Source organism: Eschscholzia californica, unplaced genomic scaffold (assembly GCF_041429995.1).
Source record: "Eschscholzia californica isolate CP2 unplaced genomic scaffold, dmEscCali1.0.p SCAF_1, whole genome shotgun sequence".
Classification (NCBI taxonomy): domain Eukaryota; kingdom Viridiplantae; phylum Streptophyta; class Magnoliopsida; order Ranunculales; family Papaveraceae; genus Eschscholzia; species Eschscholzia californica.
In genome coordinates, this window is record NW_028238198.1 from 27,536,114 (window position 1) to 27,551,548 (window position 15,435).

At 36.4% G+C, this 15,435-nt stretch overlaps 3 protein-coding genes across 3 annotated transcripts; 1 reads left to right on the forward strand and 2 right to left on the reverse strand.

The window, feature by feature from the left end:
* Window positions 1–343: 343 nt before the first annotated feature.
* LOC147565671 (pentatricopeptide repeat-containing protein At3g03580-like) lies at window positions 344–4,444 on the reverse strand. The gene is made up of 4 exons (XM_086652173.1): window positions 4,345–4,444; window positions 1,240–3,988; window positions 879–1,010; window positions 344–744 (listed from the first exon to the last, which is right to left on the reverse strand). The coding sequence occupies exon 2, from the start codon at window positions 3,658–3,660 to the stop codon at window positions 1,399–1,401; it is 2,262 nt and encodes a 753-aa protein (XP_086508299.1). The 5' UTR covers window positions 3,661–3,988; window positions 4,345–4,444; the 3' UTR covers window positions 344–744; window positions 879–1,010; window positions 1,240–1,398.
* Window positions 4,445–5,014: 570 nt separating this feature from the next.
* Window positions 5,015–6,744, forward strand: PNSL1 (PsbP-like protein 2). Its single transcript, XM_086652175.1, has 8 exons — window positions 5,015–5,253; window positions 5,337–5,424; window positions 5,502–5,585; window positions 5,720–5,793; window positions 5,881–6,003; window positions 6,109–6,180; window positions 6,289–6,385; window positions 6,514–6,744. The coding sequence occupies exons 1-8, from the start codon at window positions 5,188–5,190 to the stop codon at window positions 6,615–6,617; spliced, it is 708 nt and encodes a 235-aa protein (XP_086508301.1). The 5' UTR covers window positions 5,015–5,187; the 3' UTR covers window positions 6,618–6,744.
* A 914-nt stretch (window positions 6,745–7,658) lies between these two features.
* LOC147565673 (ABC transporter B family member 20-like) lies at window positions 7,659–14,166 on the reverse strand. Its single transcript, XM_086652174.1, has 11 exons — window positions 13,267–14,166; window positions 12,916–12,970; window positions 12,646–12,821; window positions 12,363–12,563; window positions 11,986–12,245; window positions 11,583–11,893; window positions 11,243–11,466; window positions 10,800–11,140; window positions 9,596–10,383; window positions 9,236–9,477; window positions 7,659–9,065 (listed from the first exon to the last, which is right to left on the reverse strand). Exons 1-11 carry the CDS (start codon window positions 13,633–13,635, stop codon window positions 7,836–7,838), a joined length of 4,197 nt encoding a protein of 1,398 aa, XP_086508300.1. The 5' UTR covers window positions 13,636–14,166; the 3' UTR covers window positions 7,659–7,835.
* Between the last annotated feature and the right edge of the window lie 1,269 nt (window positions 14,167–15,435).

Genomic DNA, 15,435 nt, shown 5'->3' on the forward strand with positions numbered 1-15,435 from the left:
CTCTTAAATTTAACTAAGGTAAATGTAGTCGTGTCAAAACTAAATTGGAACCCAAATTATTAACCCGCAAAAGAAGTAATGGCCTGTATGCTCCTTTTACTAGGGCAGAATCTCTTATCTATTTATTATTCACAATATTTAGTCGGAATGGAATTGCAAAAAAGTTGAATTGAACTTTTTTATTTCTTTTCTTTTTGTGAATTTGACTAAAGCCCAACTAACTATGGCCTAAAGTCCATCTACATTATTTATGCCCTAATAACCCCAATATCAATAATCCAGAGATTCCATATTGAAACCTCAAATTTTCCTCTTTCAGACTGATATTCTTCTTGAGTTCTACTTCGCAAAACATATTATACATTGAATTTGAAAGAATGTTTGAATTGATATACATTATTACCTCAGATAATTCACATAAATTAAATTGCAGTTAAAAAACAATCACCTTAAAAATCTTGACAATATATTGATAAATATATAGTCTTTAGATCAGCTTTGGTTTCGGTTAAGTGGTTCAAACTTTCGACGTGACTCTTTGGACTTGACCGAGAAGTTTGGGACCAAAGGTCCCCAGAAGAACCTATCGTCTTCCCACCTAAGTAAGCTTATTAGCTTCCAGACGGATCGCCCTATGAAACTGTGTCAGTAGGTAAGGACTGAGAGGGTCGCCAAACCAACAAGAGCTAATCTCCTTTCTAACATCGTCTCGGTGCGAACTCCCCGTGAAACCGCTATAGCTTCCTGGATAATGAAAAAAAGTCCGGCATGACAACTCTATTATGTGAAGTAAATAGTGTTGAAGATAACAAATGAGGTTCTTAAAAAATTACAAATGCAAAAAGAAGTAACGAAGGCAAAACTTTGATTATACTTACCAATCCATTAACCGAAAGGCGGTCCACATTTGTATAAGTGGGACATGTCTTTTCCGTTGCCATTTTAATGGGTCATGCCAGGGCATTTCCAAGTAGACCAGTGTCGCTTGCAAAACTATAATATACAGAATACTGCAACATAAGCAATAACAAATTAGAATTAGAACTAAAATTAAGGACCCACCTAACCTGAGAGAACATAAGAACCTGTTCATTAGAATTGTTGGACAACTATAGAAATGGAATTAATTTTCAGAAGATGTGCAAATAAACAACGAGCCCTGTCCCGTGAGCAGCTGCAGCTAAAGATTTACCCACCATTAGAAACCATCAAACATATCAACACGAAAAGAAATATAACCTCGAAAAAGGAATAGCAGTAGAGTGCAGCTCCATTTCCTCAGCTTCGGCGCTCTCTTCTTAATCTTCAACATCGTCAATTCGTCTGACTCAATATTAGGCTGAAAATACAATCAATGAGCTGATTCGACTTGCATAGAAAATAGATTCATTTGTTATCTTAAATTTGCACCCAACTAACTCCAGACTCTTTCACTCTAGTGTCTTTCATTATCTTTCTGACTTTCACTACATCATCCCATCTGCCTAACTCTGAATAGATATTCGACATCAAAATGAGACTTGAGTTATCTTCGCTAGCAATTCTCAAACTGTTTTCGTTCACTAAATTTTCGAATTCTAAACCTCCATGTTGCTTACAAGCAGCTAACAGTGTCCTCCAGATCCAAGCATCGGGTTTATATGGCATCTGATCAATCAAAAGTTTTGCTCTTTTAAGCATTCCAGCTCGACCGAACATATCAACCATGCATACATAGTGCTCCATAGTAGGCAAAATACCATATTTTTCGGTCATGGAATCGAAAACATGAAGTCCTTCATCTACCAGACCTCCATGGCTACAAGCTGTTAAAAGAGAAGTGAATGTAATTTCACTCGGCTTGACACCATAGCTTTTCATTCCTTCTAAGAGCTTTAATGCTTCATAACCTTCTCCAAAATGGGCATAAGCTGCGATCATTGAATTCCATGAAACTAGATCAATTTTCGGTAACTCATTAAACAGTTTCTTGCTTTCATCTAGAGCGCCAGATTTTGCGTACATATCTAGAAGAGAACTATTTGTAAATGTGTCATCAAGAATCCCATGCTTTATACTACATCCATGAATGCATCGCCCTTGCTGTAGATCAACTAAACTCCCACAAGCCCTGAAAACACTTGAAAAAGTGAAGCTGTTTGGGCTCACTTCTACACTTCCTGATTTCATCTTCTTAAAGAACTCAAGTGCTTTTGAATCTAAACCCAATTGAGATAGTCCTGATATGATTGTAGTCCATGAAACAACATCTTTTTCTTTCATATTATTGAAAAGATGTTGTGCTTCGTCAACTTCTCCTTCTTTTAGTAAACTATCTAAATATGCATTTTGAACTGTTAGATCAATCCCAAACCCATTCTTAATAGCATGGGTATATAGACTTCTTCCATGTTCTGGACACGAATTCGTTATTGCGATAAATGTAGAATGATTTGGTTCAATACCCTGACGATGCATGTCAATAAATAACTTGATTGCTTTTTCAAGGTTCCCATTCTGCCCGTGACCGAAAATCATCGAATTATATAAGACAGTACTCCTTTCAGTCAGAGTATCAAATAATCTACACCCAATATCTATACACCCACATTTAATGTACATATCTATCAAAGATGTAGTGAGAACAAGATCATGATGAATTTCATATTTCAGTATAACGCCATGGATGGTTCTACCCAAATCCAGATATTTCAAGGCACCACAAGCTTTTAGGACACTGGAAAAAGTACATCCATTTGGATCAAACCCTTCTAACTTCAATTCACGAAACAGTTCTACTGCAGATTCATGAAGATTATTGTTTGAGAACCCAACAATCATTGAATTGTATAAAGCAAGATCAATCGAAGCAATGCTTCTGAAAACCTTTTCGGAACTTTTCATATCACATAATTTACCGTACATATCGATAAGAGAAGTACCTACAAAACAGTTAGAATCAAACCCAGTCTTTAAACTAAACCCATGAATTTGCTCTCCAACTTCTCTTTTCATATTCGAGCAAGCTTTAATCACACTTCCAAAAGTGAACTCTGTTGGCCTCAAACCAATATTTCTCCTCCCGTTGACAAACAACTCAAATGCTTCTTCATAACAACAATAGCTCACGAATCCGGAGATCATGGAATTATAAATTACTGGGTCATCGAGTGGATATGAACTAAAAACCGAAACAGCAGTTTCTAAGTCCCCAAACTTAGAGTACATATCAACTAGAGACGTTTGGACAAATGGGTCAGATTCAAAATCAGAAACTATCACTTGGCCATGTATTTGCTTCCCTTGATCAACCAATTTCAGCTTTGAACACACTAGAACTAAACTGGAAAAAACAAACTGGTTTAGACCCCAAGCTTCTTTTTGCAAATCGGGTATAAGGTCTAAGGCAAAATGAGGTGTATCTGACTGAGAATACCCAGAGATTAACGTCGAATAAGAAACTAAATTTCTCTCAGGCATTTCGTCGAACAATATCCCAGCAGATATGAAGTCTAAGGATTTTGAGTAAAAATTCAGGAGATGATTAAAGATTTGGGTATCGGGTAAGAACCCAGATTTGATAACCTGGGCATGAATTGATTTTCCAAGTGTAAGGGATTTTTTGATAGTTGAGACTTTGATTGCAGAAACAATTGAAGAACGAGTTGGTCCATGAAACATGGTGATTAAGATGTTTTAGAAAATGGTGGGAGTTGTTCATCCCTATCTAAATACCCATTGCTGATTTGATCATTGGGATTGAATATAATCGTCAGCCTGGTTTGGTAACTCAGCAAGTCCAAACCTTTACCAATGGAAGTAGACTTTCAAGTTTAAACCTTTGATCTTCAGTGGCGCCAAAGAGTTGAAGCCACCCTTGAGTTAGTGAAGCCACCCTTGAGTTAGGGCACTTGGGTTCGGCGGTCCCTCTTTCGAGGGAGTCCTATTTTTGTTAAAATTGTGATTCTTTAAGGTGGGTAACATTCTATTATTGTGTACCAAACATAACCTTAGAATTTGATTTTTCTTTTTCTTTTTTTTGTTGAAAGGTAAATATTATATTAAACACGCAAAATGTCATTACAATACATAGAAACTATAAAATAAGGTACATTGCTCCAAGTCTTCGATTTATTCTTCTTTCTAGTCCATTTAGCTAATTTATCTGCAGGAGAATTGAATTTTCTGTTCGTGTATTTGAATTGCACCCTTTCAATCCTTCATTTGACTTCGTGAATTTTTTAGATGTGAATTCTGGACTGCCATTGGACTTCATGTTTGCTATTTTGTATGTTTTTTATGATGTTGATGTTGTCACTTTCTACGATGATATTTCTGTAATTATGTTATGCCGCCCAAAAGAACTTTAGAATTTGATTTAGTAGAGTTTGAGAGGTTTTTTAAACACTTATAAGTGATAAGTGCTATATCATTTGTTTGTTTTTCATCACTTGTAAGTGCAACCAAGTTATTTTTGTTCTTCATCCATTATAAGTGTTATAGCAATACTTCATCAAAAAAAAAGTGTTATAGCAATAGATATAGTGACTAGATTACCCTATGATTTTTTATTGTTTTTGTAGTTTCTGTTGAGCAAAACCAGTCTATTAATTGGCTCAAACGGCTAAAAAAAACAAAGTAAAAAAAGCATAATGTTCTTCGATATTGATACTTTGATATCTCACAAGAGGATGGCTATATTTTGTCGTTGATATGAGAGAAACATTTTTTCTTAAAGCATTATTTAACAATCAATTTGTATTTCTTGTCGTGTTTTTATATTGGGTTGTTGGTTCGCTCATAAGGAAGAAGGGTTCTACAATTACCGAATCCTAAACAAATTGCGGAGCAAGAATTACTTTCTCCCCGTTGTGAAAATGTTCTAGAAACGTTTGATAGTATAATCATGGTTGTACGAGAAATTGATTAAATACTGAAGACCATGGGTATCAATTATTACTGCTTGTATATTGTTTTTTTGTTGCTATTATGATGGACTTCTTAAAGGGTTGTGAGGATGTAAAAAAATACAATAAAACCTCCAAAATAAGATTGAGAAAAACACAAACCCAAGGTCAGTCCAAACATTTATCCACCACAACATACACACACACATTATCCAACCTACTTGAGAGAGAAACAAGTAAGAAAAGATTATGGAAACAGTTGCTTTTCAGCTCAGAATTGGAACTAATCTCAGCAGCTGAAATGACACCAACTCTTTTATCAGTCTCAGTTCCTACCTGGGCTTCTTTCTTTCCAACCAATAACCAGGTAAAATTACTTCTATATTTTTCTCTTCATCTCACAATAGTGTTCATAATCTCTCTTCTTAGTTTTCCTGTTCACATTTTCAGAATTCAACTATTCAATACACAGAATACCACCCTATAGGTAGTAGAATAAATGCAAGCAGCTCAACTGACCCAACCACTGAACAACAAAGTATGATCAACCCATCTCTCTCTCTCAATATTGAGATGATGTTTGTTGTTGCTAACTTATGGGTTTGAATCTTTTAGGTTTTCTTAAGAGGAGGCCAATATTGGTGGGTATTGGTGCATTAGCTACAAGTTTACTTCCTGCCACTTCTGTATTTGCTAAAGGTAAACAGGGTTTGTTAACATAACTCTCCTCCCTTCATCTAAATCCTAAAATGGTATCTCATTTTACTTATCTTAATGGTGTTTTGGTACTGTTTACCTCACAGTCTAGAAAAAAAAATTTGTTTTGGGTGCAGATGGACTAGAAAATTATCAAGCATTTGTAGATTCATCAGATGGGTATTCATATTATTACCCCTCTGATTGGAGGGTAGGTTGCCTTTTCCAGCCTTTGCAAATTCATCCCTCTCTCTACCTATATATATATATTAGAGTAATTATGTCGTTTCTTTTGCAGGACTTCGATTTCACAGGACATGACTCGGCTTTTAAGGATCGGTATCTGCCATTACAGAATGTTAGAGTGAGTTTCAAACCAACTGATAAAACAGACATCCGTGAATTAGGTCCAATGGAAGAGGTAAACAAACCAGAATTCCACTTTGTTTTGTAACATTTTCGGGTTTTTGTAGAAATGGCTTCTGTTTTTAAAAGTTAAAAACTCTTAGTTTCTCTCTCTTATCAGGTAATCTATAACTTGGTTAATCATATTTACTCAGCTCCAACTCAAATAGCTACAGTATTTGATATGCAAGAGGTTTGTCTACTTACAACATTAAACCTGCAACAACCCAAGAGTTTGTTTGGTGTTGATTTGCCCTAAGAGTATTAACATCTATCTTGCATGACTAACCTCTGAATGCAGAAGACAATTGATGGAAGAAACTACTATACTTTTGAGTATGAGCTTAGATCTCCAAATTTCTCCCGAACCGCCTTTGCAACAATTTCCATTGGGAATGGTAAGTTGAACCCGCTCCTAATTTTTCGTCGTGTATATGATATACCCACATCCACTTACACGGATCAGTGTTCTCCATCGAACTATATACCAAGGAAATGCTAAGTTTCTCTTTTGCATTTTGAGCAGGAAGATATTACACACTTATAGTTGGAGCCAACGAAAGACGTTGGAGAAGAGTCCGAAATCAACTGAAAGTTGTTGCGGACTCTTTCAAGGTACTCGAAATCTAAAAACGATGATGTACAGAGAGGGGGGAAAAGATTCTTGAATGGCAATCAGCTGTTCGGTTATTCGGTTCATATGTATATGAAGATAAAATTCTACAGAGTTTTTACTATTTTTCGTTTACCGAGCTAACCTAATTTTCGATGTTGGTTTGGGTAACATAATGTTATCAAAGTGGTGTATGTGAACTATGACGAGGAAAAAGCTATATTCCAGCGATCTTCAGGAGGAAATAAAACTGGCCTGCACAAACGATAGGCTCCGAGCATTTTTTGATTGACTAACAAATTGATAAACCGAGAGATGAATGAAGAATCTCGAACAGAAAACGCATATCTGCAATAAAATAAGGCCAGCCTTTTGGGGAAAGCAAAATAGTTTCCGGGGTGTGAAGACTTTGTCAAAAACTGGTAAATTTTAGTTGACCAGTATATTTTCTAAATGTTAGGGGGAAAGCAAATTTTTTGACAATTTCTTCTCCATTCCGGCAAGGGTTGTTGGAATCCGGCCACCACCATCATCACCAAAATCCGGCCACCACCAGTATCACCAAAATCCGGCCACCACCATCATCACCAAAATCCGACCACCACCATCATCACCAAAATCCGACCACCACCATCTTCACCAAAATCATAGAAAGAGAAAGGAAGAGAGTTGTAGAGAGAGAAAGTTTCAGTCTGTTAATGGGAGTTCTATTATCTCAAGCTGTCATCTTCTTCCAACATTAGCAGCAAGAGTAGAGTTTCAGGAGTATATAATATCTCAAGCTATCTATTTCCAAACAGGAAACATTAGCAGATTAGCTTAGTTGAAGATGGTGAAGAAGAAGAAGAGGAAGAAGCAATGTTTGATTTTCCCTTAAAATTTATTTCCCCGGAAAATTTCTAAAATTTCACATATTCCCTTTAAAATTTCACACCCCGGAAACTATTTTGCTTTCCCCAAAGCGTTGGCCTAAAATAAACGTCAAGTAATCTTTCTCTCTAATTGGTCCTTCTCACCCACGAAAAATTTCATAAAACCCAGTTGAGAATCCTAAATCAGAACGATATAAACTGCCATCACCTTCAACTGAAAAATAAATATACTTACAAACCCATTGAATCTACATCCCCTTTCTACAAATTTCCGCCAAACAGATAAAAATCTGTAAAGATCAGCAAATGGGTGGAATGAGGACTTGAGTAAAATATAAATTTACATCAATTACAAACAAAATCCTATACAATCCGATGTTGTCGAAGACCCTTTCCAAAGTGAGGTTGTGTCAACTGAACATATAAACCGTTCATTGCTAACAAGGAATCGTGGGTTCCTTGCTCAACTATCTGACCACCATTTAGAACTACAATGTTGTCTACATGTCTCATCATAGCTGCTCTATGTGCTATAAGGATTGTTGTTTTGTTCCCCATGATCAAAGTATCAAGAGCTTCTTGAACCACACGGCTTGATTCTGACTCGATCGATGAACTTGCCTCATCTAATAACAAGATTGGTGCGTTTTTAAGAACAACCCGAGCAATGGCGATTCTTTGTTTCTGTCCTGGTGTGAGATCAACACCTCTCATGCCCACATGTGTGTCGTAGCCATGTGGCAAACTACTAATGAAATGATGGGCATTTGCTATTCTTGCTGCTTCTTTCATCTCAGCTTCTGTTGCATTATGCCTTGCGTATATTATATTCTCCTTTATTGTTGTTGAGAAGATAACAGGTTCCTGTTGAATGAGACCCAGATGGTTTCTCAACCATCTTAGATTGAAAAGCTTCAGTTCTCGTCCATCTAATATAATTTGTCCAGCAACTGGATCGTAGAATCTCTCTATCAAAGATATTATAGTACTTTTTCCTGATCCTGAAACACCCACAACTGCTACAGTTTGTCCTCCATTAATCTTCAAACTAAAATTGCTCAATATCATAATTTCCGGACGAGATGGATAGCAGAAATCGACATTTTTCAGCTCAATACTTCCATAAACATTAGGGGGTTTCAGTCCATTGTTATCATCTGGGTCAATCTTCGGAGTTCGGTCAATGATTTCAAACACTGAGATGAGAGACTTTCGCCGTTTAAGTATGTATGGAGCTAGACCAAAAGGCTCAACTAGTGCAAAGGTTGCAAAAGAGAAGACCATATACTCTTTCAAACCTGTGGGGAGATCAATTTGGCCCTTTTTGATAGAGATAGCTGTATACCATAGTAGGAGAGCATTACAGGCGAAAAGCAGAAACTGTGAAAAGCCGAAGGCAAATCCTATTGCCATGCCGTGAAGGAAACTCTTCTTGAATATTTTTACGAGCTGTAACCTGTATAGTTCCATTACCTTGTCACCAGCACAGAATGCCACGACAGTATAAATGTTTCTAACTGCATCTTCAAGGACTAACGATGCCTTTCTATGCATCTCCTGAATACCTCTTGAGAACCCTGCAAGCCATAGTTTCTGCAAAATAATAATTTATGGATTTTAGGCTTTTTCTGGTGCGAAATAGAAAGTTACGCTTTTAGTAAAGACTTAATGCATTGTATAAACACCAAAATTTCCAAGGAAGTGAGAGGATGTATAAGTTTTTAAACTAGTAGAAACAACGCAAGAAAGGATTGAGTATGAACCTGTGCAATTGCAGAGACAGTAAGAACTGGAAGGGTCGCCAAAGCCACAAGAGCTAACCTCCATTCTAATATCATACCGATAAGAACTGCCACAATAACAGCTGTAGTGTCCTGGATAAAGATAGAAAGACGGTTGCTGAAAGAAGCGCGAACAAAGGTAGCATCATTTGCCAAGCGCATTGACAAGTTATCAGCGCTGTTCTCTTCTTCATCAAACCACCCAACTTCGTTTCGCAGCATTGCTGTATAAGAGTGATAGAACTTTAGCTCAATTGCAAAATTGGCATTTACTCATATAACATAGGAAACTTAAATGAAAACAATAACCCAAATCAAACATAAGATAGAGAACATGTGTACCTGAGAACATCATTCTTCTAACTCTTTCAGTCATTTTCTCCCCCATAATACCGAAATAGAAGTGCTGCAAGAAGTTGGCAACCACTGTTACAATACCAATTCCTACAACGACCAAGCACCATTTGTTCACTTCCTGGCTTAGGTGATGACCGTCGTGTCTGTAATATGCGACTACAATCAGCGCAAGAACATATGCGAGAAGTGGATTAAAAGAACCAAAAATAGCAGCACCAGTGCTCCCCAAAAGGGCATAGGGCCACTCAGCAAAGCTGAGTTTTGCCAGCCTCCAAAATGAGGGAGGTTTTTGATTTTGTGTTCCCTTCGAATCTCTCTGATTTACAGGAATATCATCAAATGTACTGAATGGCCGACTAAAATTCTGTGAGTGGGAACGCTCATTTTCAGGATCAGACAATAAAAGTGGTGAAATAGGGGATTCGGGATCTGAGCCAGTTGATGTCTGTTGTTTCTCAGAAAGAATGTCAATTTTCGGTAGCTCAGGTAATCTTGTTTCGAAACTGTCCTGCCTTTTCAGGGACGGTGCCTCATCTGTAGAAACCAAGGATACTCCGTTTTCGACTATTTTCTCTGAAGGTGGGCTCTGAGGTTTCAGAGATTCTTGTGAGTCAAAGGTACCATCTGGTGGCCAAAATGCATGGACACCGTGCACCCGCTGAAGAGACGGTGATTTAACCATCTTAGGAGATGAGGGTTCTTGAGAACTATATTCTGCTGAGAAATCCCTTTCAACTTCTGAAGTTCTGGTCTCTCTGTTCCTCATGGGGGTCCTGAATGAAAAATGAATGGATTATCAGAAGAATATGGTCAGCAGCAAATTCCAAAGGCAGGACAAGCTAATAATTAGATACGAAGTGAATCTTAAAAAAATCTTTTCCATAAGTAACGAATATCGCTCGTAAGTGAACATAGGAAAGGGAAACAGAACATGATTGTCCACAACAAGCACGTTAAAGAATTGATAGGTGGAATAGAAATGTTGAGAAAAAAAGGTATGCATGGTGAGTTGGTGACATGGTAAGTTCTCATAAATAAGAAAAAACAATTTATCTTCATGCGACATATCATCTCAAAGAAAATTAATGTTGCACCAAAGACAAAAAAGAAAGAACAAGCATGAAAAAATGGTTGTTTCTTGTGTTTAATGCGGAGAATGAGAAAATTGAACTTTAGATTGTTACAATACCTCTTAGGAAGTTTTGCTGCTTCTTCACATCTAAGAAGTTCAGCGTATAGGCCGTCTCGGATTAACAGTTCTTCATGTGTACCCATTTCAACAAGTTGGCCTTCCTCCATCACAGCTATATAGTCAGCATTTCTAATAAGGCTAAGTCGTCGAGCTATTATGATGGTGGATCTTCCCAACATGAGGACATCCAAAGCTACCTGTACAGCCTTTTCTGCTTCAAAGTCAAGTCCACCAGTAACCTCATCAAGTAAAAGAATTGATGGATTTGAAAGCACTGCCCTAGCAATAGAAAGTTTTATCTTCTGTTCTTCTGTTAATGACAACCCAGCTCTTCCTACCTGAAACCCACAGATTATGAGAAACCGACTTCAGAGATTGTAATTGAAGATATACGCATAACTAAAGATTATTTTATTCGTTAATCGTTTAGCTCATTCTACCTGAGTTTCATATCCTTCCTTAAGAGAGCTGATAAATGTATGTGCATGTGCTATCTTAGCAGCTTCTTCAATCTGATCAGAAGTAGCATTAGGACGTCCATAAGCAATATTATCTCTGATGCTCAAACTTAGCAGAGCGGGCTCCTGGGTAACCAATCCTATTTGGCTTCTTAACCAATCTAGTTTCAGGTTTTTAATGTTCTCACCGTCTAATAAGACTTCACCTGCATCAAAAAATTCACAAATTCACCAGGAACTGAGTCCTCCAGGAACCTTTGAATAAAATTAAGATAGAAGGAAATAATGGATGCATAAGATGAAAACGACATAAGCAGGATACCTAATGTTGGGTCATAAAATCGCTCCATCAGAGGGATTATACTGCTTTTTCCTGAGCCATTCCTGCCAACAAGTGCCACAGTTTTTCTTGCCGGTACAGTAAGGTAAAATCCACTTAGAATAGGTATTTCAGGGCGAGAAAGATAGCTGAAATATACATTGCGGAACTCAATGTTTCCCTGGACAGAAGCTAATGTATTTCCATCCTCGTTCACAGAAGAGGTTGAACGACTTATCATCTCATATAGTCTATAAGCAGCAATCCGACCTTGCTCAAACGAATAGAAGTTCGTTGCCGCTTGATTCAACCCACTACAAGTGAAAAATGGATTCAATTACGTCAATCTGTACCGGCAAAGAGGTTATAAATATAAATGTACACAGAAAAAGTTAAAGTTACTTACAGGCCACTCAAGATAACAGCAAATAAAGCAGCTATAATTTCACCACCATGGGCGTTATGATGCTTGATCAGGAATCTTCCAACCCAAAGTTGCAAAGCACAAGAACAAATTCCAAGTCCATATGTAAATCCGAGTCCAAGTCCTTGCACAAGACTTATCAATATACCGAATCTTAATGTTGCTTGTAGAGAAGTGGCGTAAGAATACTTGGCCAATGTTTCATTTGTGAATGCATATAAGGTTCGAATGTAAGAGATTCCCTGCAAAAGTAAGAGAACTAAGTTTAACCGCCATGACCCACGTTCTTGGTAGATCTCAGCTGAAATAAATACCACTAGTCATCTCCTTCAGTTTCGTGTCGTGGGCAAGAAAATTACCTGTTCGGCAATACTTGCTGCTTCAGCATATGCATCTTGAATATTTTCCGCAAGTCTGTGGAGAAATATATTAGATACTCCACCAGCAGCAACAATAAAAGGACCAGTAGCTAATGTTATGAGTGCAATCTGCCAGCAGTTGATCAACCCAATGACAAGACCGCCAAAAAATGTTGCCATGTTATGGACATAGTTTCCGACCTGTTAAAACAAGAGCCCTTATATGAGAAATAGCATTTCAATGAAGGAAACCAAATACCTTAAAGCTGAAGAAAATACATACTTTCTCACTGAGAGCAGACTGAATGAGCAGGACATCGCTTAATACTTGACTCACAATGTCACCATTGTTCCCGTAGGTGTCGAAAAAGCTCATGTCCTGATTAAGCAGGACTTGAACATACTTCGACCTAATAACTGCAGTTTGCCTCTCTCCAGTAAGAATCCAGCATGATACCTCTATATATGAGATAAATTAGTATCAAAGATCTTCGTCAATAAATTTACCAATGACAGAAAGAATTGACTGAGGCGAAACTTTTATCTTACTTACCAATCCAACCAGCCACAAAAACGCCCAGTGCGATATAAACAATATAAAGAGCGTACTGCAACAAATACAATAACAAATTCAGACTAAATATCACATTGGTTCAAAGATTCATCTTAATGTGAAAACAAGTAAGACCCATAATCATTAAAGATGAGATTTTGCTTCTGAACAAATAATTTAGTTAGAATTTTTCTACTTTGCAATTGAACTAGTTGATGAAGATAGAGTTCTAAAACAAGCTCAGCTTATGGATATCTTCACTACCCAGTAACTAACTTTACTAACTTCTGGAAAAGGTGAAAGCTTTAACATTAGGTGTCACATACAAAATTAGGGTTTTAAAGAACTCACCCGAATACACTCCTGAAACAGTTCATCAGAATTGTTGGTAAACCTCAGCAATTCTATAATTTTCCCAAAGATATGCAAATAAACAACAAGTGCTGTTCCATGAGCAGCTGCAGCTAAAGATCCAACAACCATTAAAAACCAATCAAAAGTATCAGCATGAGCAAATAACCTAGAGAAAGGAACAGCAGCAGGAGGTGGTTCCATTTCTTCATTTTCATCAATTTCTTCTTCATCTTCAACATTTACTGACTCAACATTAGAATCTAAGTATGGAGATGGTGATTCAGGTGGTTCAGAAACTTCAGAAACAGGTGTTAATGGTTGTATATGAGATGGTGACCATCCAAATAAACCTCTTGATACCATCATCTTTTTCAGTTCAAAGAAAACCCTAACCCCCCTATTTCATCTAAATAATTTTCCCACTTTATTACTCTCAACTAGAAACAGATCTAAAAGTGATAAAGTTTGTTCATTTCTCAGAAATTTCCTTCTTTAGTAATCAAAAAAGATCAAAAGAAGAAGAACCCATCTCCCCAAATTGAAAACCTAATTGAACAAACTGATTCTAGAGAACAAGGAGAGAAGTTGTTGTTGTTTTTTTTAGCTCGACCATTGACCGTGGCCGGCGTCAAGAGCAATGAAATTTTCGTGGGAAAATCTTTTCCTTCTTCCCTTTTTTTTCTGATTAAATTTGGAGAGATTTTTATTTCCCACTCAAGAATACCCACGTAGATGATCATCATTGTGCCGGCGCCAGTCCATTCCACCACTTCTCTGCTTTATTTCATATCACCTCCTTCAATTATTTTCTTATTTATTTCAAGGATCTTACTTTAGATACAACTACTTTTTTTACCTACTTTAATTCGCTAATTGATGAAAGATCCCAACCTAATTGAGGTAGTACAAATTTATTTATTTCGTGCATAATATAAACTAGGGTATATCCCGTGTCCAAGGCACGGACAGTTGTATTAATCAAATGTGACGAAATTCTAACCTAGTGCTTCTAGAGACGTCCAATATATTGTTTAGGCGCTCTCTCCAAACGTGTCCCCCGATTTTCTTTATTTCATATTATTATATTCTCGATTTCGTAATTTTGGCTATTATTTTCTTTTGTTTTTTTCTTAAATTAGTTATTATTTTATTGATAGAGATTTTATTTTATTTTTTTAACTCTTGGAATATGTTTTGTTTCTTTTTTTCTTAAATTGGTTATTTTTTTCTAAGGACACGGTTATTTTTTCTTCAATTAGGTTATTTTATTTTGAAGAAGGACTACAATTTAAATTTTGAGAAAGACTTTTAGACCATATCCTTTATTAAAAAAAAATGTTTGTTCCAGTTATCGTTTTCCCTCTTGTTTTAATATATATAGATGCTTCTAGTAATTATATATAGAAAATCCTTTAGGTTTTATCTCCATTATTCACGAGAGAGTAGAAAGTTCTTTTTTTTTTGAAGAATAGAAAGAAGTTATTACACACAGTGACGTATCTAGGATTTATTTTGAGGGGGTCTAGAAAATCCCTATAAAAAATTACAATCACAAAGATTTAAACAAATAATAATATTTAATTTATAAAATTTATAACCACAAATAATTGATACCAAGATATTCAAAAACTTAATATTTTAGACAGATTTCCTACTTTTATAATCCATACATTCATAATTGACATATACGAGTTTTCATTGCTTGGAAGTTCTTCATAATGATCTCGTTATCAATCTGCATAGATATATCATTTCAATGTATACAAATATACTATCACTCGACCATTCATCACTCATCCGATGCGCAGTTGACTTTTAATAATATTCATTGCTGAAAATGATCTCTCCACTGTAACAGCTGCTACAGAGTAACACCAGCGCCAAAGTCAAAAGCAAATAGATTAATTTATATACTTCTCATTTAAACTATTAAGAGGTTGTAAGCGTATGATCTCTCCACTGTAGCAGTTTATTTACACACATCCATTCATACTCGGTTGAAAGTGTGTATTTCTTAAACTATGAAGAGGTTGTAAGTTCCTTCTCATGTAACTTATAATATAAATAGAGCAAAAATAGTCTTGATGTTTTTATGATCTTTCAGGTAGTATAGGTTGATGGTCATTAAGAAAATGTTTGTGGTCTTCTAGGACATAAGTGTAGTTT

Excerpts from the sequence above, each read along its gene's own strand:
- LOC147565671 (XM_086652173.1), bottom strand. The coding sequence starts at position 3,660 with ATGTTTCATGGACCAACTCGTTCTTCAATTGTTTCTGCAATCAAAGTC.
- PNSL1 (XM_086652175.1), top strand. The coding sequence starts at position 5,188 with ATGACACCAACTCTTTTATCAGTCTCAGTTCCTACCTGGGCTTCTTTC. Across the intron at positions 5,586-5,719 it reads CACTTCTGTATTTGCTAAAG|ATGGACTAGAAAATTATCAA; the intron begins GTAAACAGGGTT and ends TTTTGGGTGCAG. Across the intron at positions 6,386-6,513 it reads AACAATTTCCATTGGGAATG|GAAGATATTACACACTTATA; the intron begins GTAAGTTGAACC and ends CATTTTGAGCAG.
- LOC147565673 (XM_086652174.1), bottom strand. The coding sequence starts at position 13,635 with ATGATGGTATCAAGAGGTTTATTTGGATGGTCACCATCTCATATACAA. Across the intron at positions 11,141-11,242 it reads AGGAAGGATATGAAACTCAG|GTAGGAAGAGCTGGGTTGTC; the intron begins GTAGAATGAGCT and ends TGTGGGTTTCAG. Across the intron at positions 9,066-9,235 it reads CTGTCTCTGCAATTGCACAG|AAACTATGGCTTGCAGGGTT; the intron begins GTTCATACTCAA and ends ATTATTTTGCAG.